General features: G+C 48.3%; 1 protein-coding gene across 1 annotated transcript; it reads left to right on the plus strand.

Moving 5' to 3' along the window:
- The first annotated feature begins 1,721 nt into the window (after window positions 1–1,721).
- LOC112313280 (sperm acrosome membrane-associated protein 4-like) lies at window positions 1,722–2,096 on the plus strand. Its single transcript, XM_024569830.1, has one exon. It carries the CDS (start codon window positions 1,722–1,724, stop codon window positions 2,094–2,096), a length of 375 nt encoding a protein of 124 aa, XP_024425598.1.
- Window positions 2,097–2,420: the final 324 nt, after the last annotated feature.

Consider the following 2,420-nt stretch of genomic DNA (forward strand, 5'->3'; position numbering starts at 1 on the left):
CTCATTGAGTATGGCAACAACATAAAGGAAAAAATGAAGTTTACACTAAGTGAAATAAAGAAAAATCTACAGGGAACCAACAGTAGAGGGGATGAAGCCAGGATTCAAATCAATGATTTGGAACAAAAGGAAGAAATAAACATTCAACCAAAACGGAAAGAAGAAACAAGAATTGAAAGAAATGAGAAGAGGCTTAGGAACCTCTGGGACAACTTTAAATGAACCAACATCTGAAACATAGGGGTTCCAAGCAGAGAAGAAAAGCAATAAATTGAAAAATTATTTGAAAAAATAATGAAAGAAAACTTCCTTCATCTGGTGAAGGAAATAGATATGCAAGCCCAGGAAGCTCAGAGAGTCCCAAACAAGTTGGACCCAAAGAGGACCATGCAAAGACACATCATAATTAAAATGCCAAACGTTAGAGATAAAGAGAGAATCTTAAAAGCAGCAAGAGAAAAGCAGAGAGTTACCTACAAAGGAGTTCTCATACGATTGTCAGCTCATTTCTTAAAAGAAACTTTGCAGGCAAGAAGGGGCTGGAAAGAAGTATTCGAAGTGATGAAAAGCAAGGACCTACAACCTAGATGACTCTGTCCAGCAAAGCTATCATTTAGAATGGAAGGGCAGATAAAGCGATTCCCAAAGTAAAGCCAAAGAAGTTCATCATCACCAAGCCATTATTACATGAAATGTTAAAGGGACTTATTTAACAAAAAGAAGATGATCAAAACTATGAACATTAAAATGACAACAAACTCACAACTAGCAGTAGCTGAATCTAAAAAACAAGAAAAGCAAACTAAGCAAACAACTAGAACAGGAACAGAATCATTGGTATGGAGATCACATGGAGGGTTATCGGTGGGGAGGGGGAGGGGCAAGGATGGGTGAAAAGGTACAGAGAATAAGAAACATAATTGGTAGGTATAAAATAGACAGGGGGTGTTAAAAATAGTATAGGAAATGAAGAAGCCAAAGAACTTATATGCACGACTCAGGGACGTGAACTAAGGGTGGGAAGTGCTGGTGGGAGGGTGGGTACAGGGCAGAGGGGGGCAAAGGGGGAAAATTGGGACAACTGTAATAGTATAATGAATATACTAAAAAAAAGCATCTAGCACTTGTCTTGCACACAGTAGGTGCTCAATAATTGCCCTCTTTGTAATTAAATAAATCTGGGGTCATGTCACTTTCTATTCCTGAGCCTCAGCTTGCCCATCTGAAAAATGGGCTCACCATGGGCACTCTGCAGGCACAGCATCCAGCACCCAGTAGAGCGGAGAATTTAGTGGGTAGGATGGCAAGTGTTGGGCCCAAGTGTTCTTACCTCGGTGGGGAGGCATTGTCTTCACTGCTCCCTGGCAGGTCAACAGGCAAGCCTGCCCCTCAGACTATGACACCCCTCCCCCACCTATGATATCACCACCGGCGTTGCCAATAGTAACCATGAGGGGTCTGTGAGGTCACCCCGTTCCACTCCACAAAGACTCTCACTGAGCCACAGCCGCTGGCTCCTCTCTGTCCCAGGGAAGCTGCTGAGACCCAGAGACTCCAGAGCCGTGATCGTAAAAAAGCTCCTGAGAGGTACGTAGAGCGTTGGGAACCAACTACTGACTGTGGGAGGCCAGAACCAGGGGCAAAAGTTTTGTGGGCGTTAGAAGGGTCATTCAGTAGTTCCGGGAGACCTAATTTGGGCACTGTCTCTGTCAACAGCCACCATGGTCCTCGGCTGGCTGCTGTTTCTGGTGATGGCTCTGCCCTCCGGCACGATGGGCATCAAAAGCTGCATGTTCTGTGAGCTGACCGACTCCCTCAACTGCCCCGGCATCCTCATGAGCTGTGGCGACGATGAGGACTGCTTCACCGGCCAGGGGACGGCCCCCGGCATCGGCTCCATCACCAACAAAGGCTGCGTGACATCCAGTTCCTGTGGCCGCCAGGAGCCTGTCACCTACCAAGGCGTCACCTACAGCCTCACCTCCACCTGCTGCTACGGCGACCTGTGTAACAGCGCCCCAGACCCCGCAGGCAGCCGGATGGTGGGGACCCCTACCGGCCTTGCACTGAGCGTGCTGCTGCTCCGTTGGCTCTGACCAGCATGGAGGGCAGTGCCTAGGACTGGTGTCAAGGCTCCACTACTCCTTTTGCCCCCTGCCTCCTCCCCCCTCCCCACCCCCCCATTCCCCATTAAATGGCCAGAGGCCTTAGACAACTCCTTGCGGCTCCGGATTCATTCATTGCAGCGCTTACTGGTGGGGACCATGCCCTGTGGGTTTCACTGTACCACTGTATTTCATTGGTCCTAAGACGGGGACTCATGGGCATGAATAATGGGGGGGTTGGCTGTGGGAGTGGGGGGATGGGGTGAGCAATGGGGAAAAAGGCAGGACAACTGTAACTGAGCAGTAAATAAAAAT

Source organism: Desmodus rotundus, chromosome X (assembly GCF_022682495.2).
Source record: "Desmodus rotundus isolate HL8 chromosome X, HLdesRot8A.1, whole genome shotgun sequence".
Taxonomy (NCBI): domain Eukaryota; kingdom Metazoa; phylum Chordata; class Mammalia; order Chiroptera; family Phyllostomidae; genus Desmodus; species Desmodus rotundus.

Bases quoted from the DNA above. Each gene is read 5' to 3' on its own strand.
- LOC112313280 (XM_024569830.1), top strand. From the start codon at position 1,722: ATGGTCCTCGGCTGGCTGCTGTTTCTGGTGATGGCTCTGCCCTCCGGC.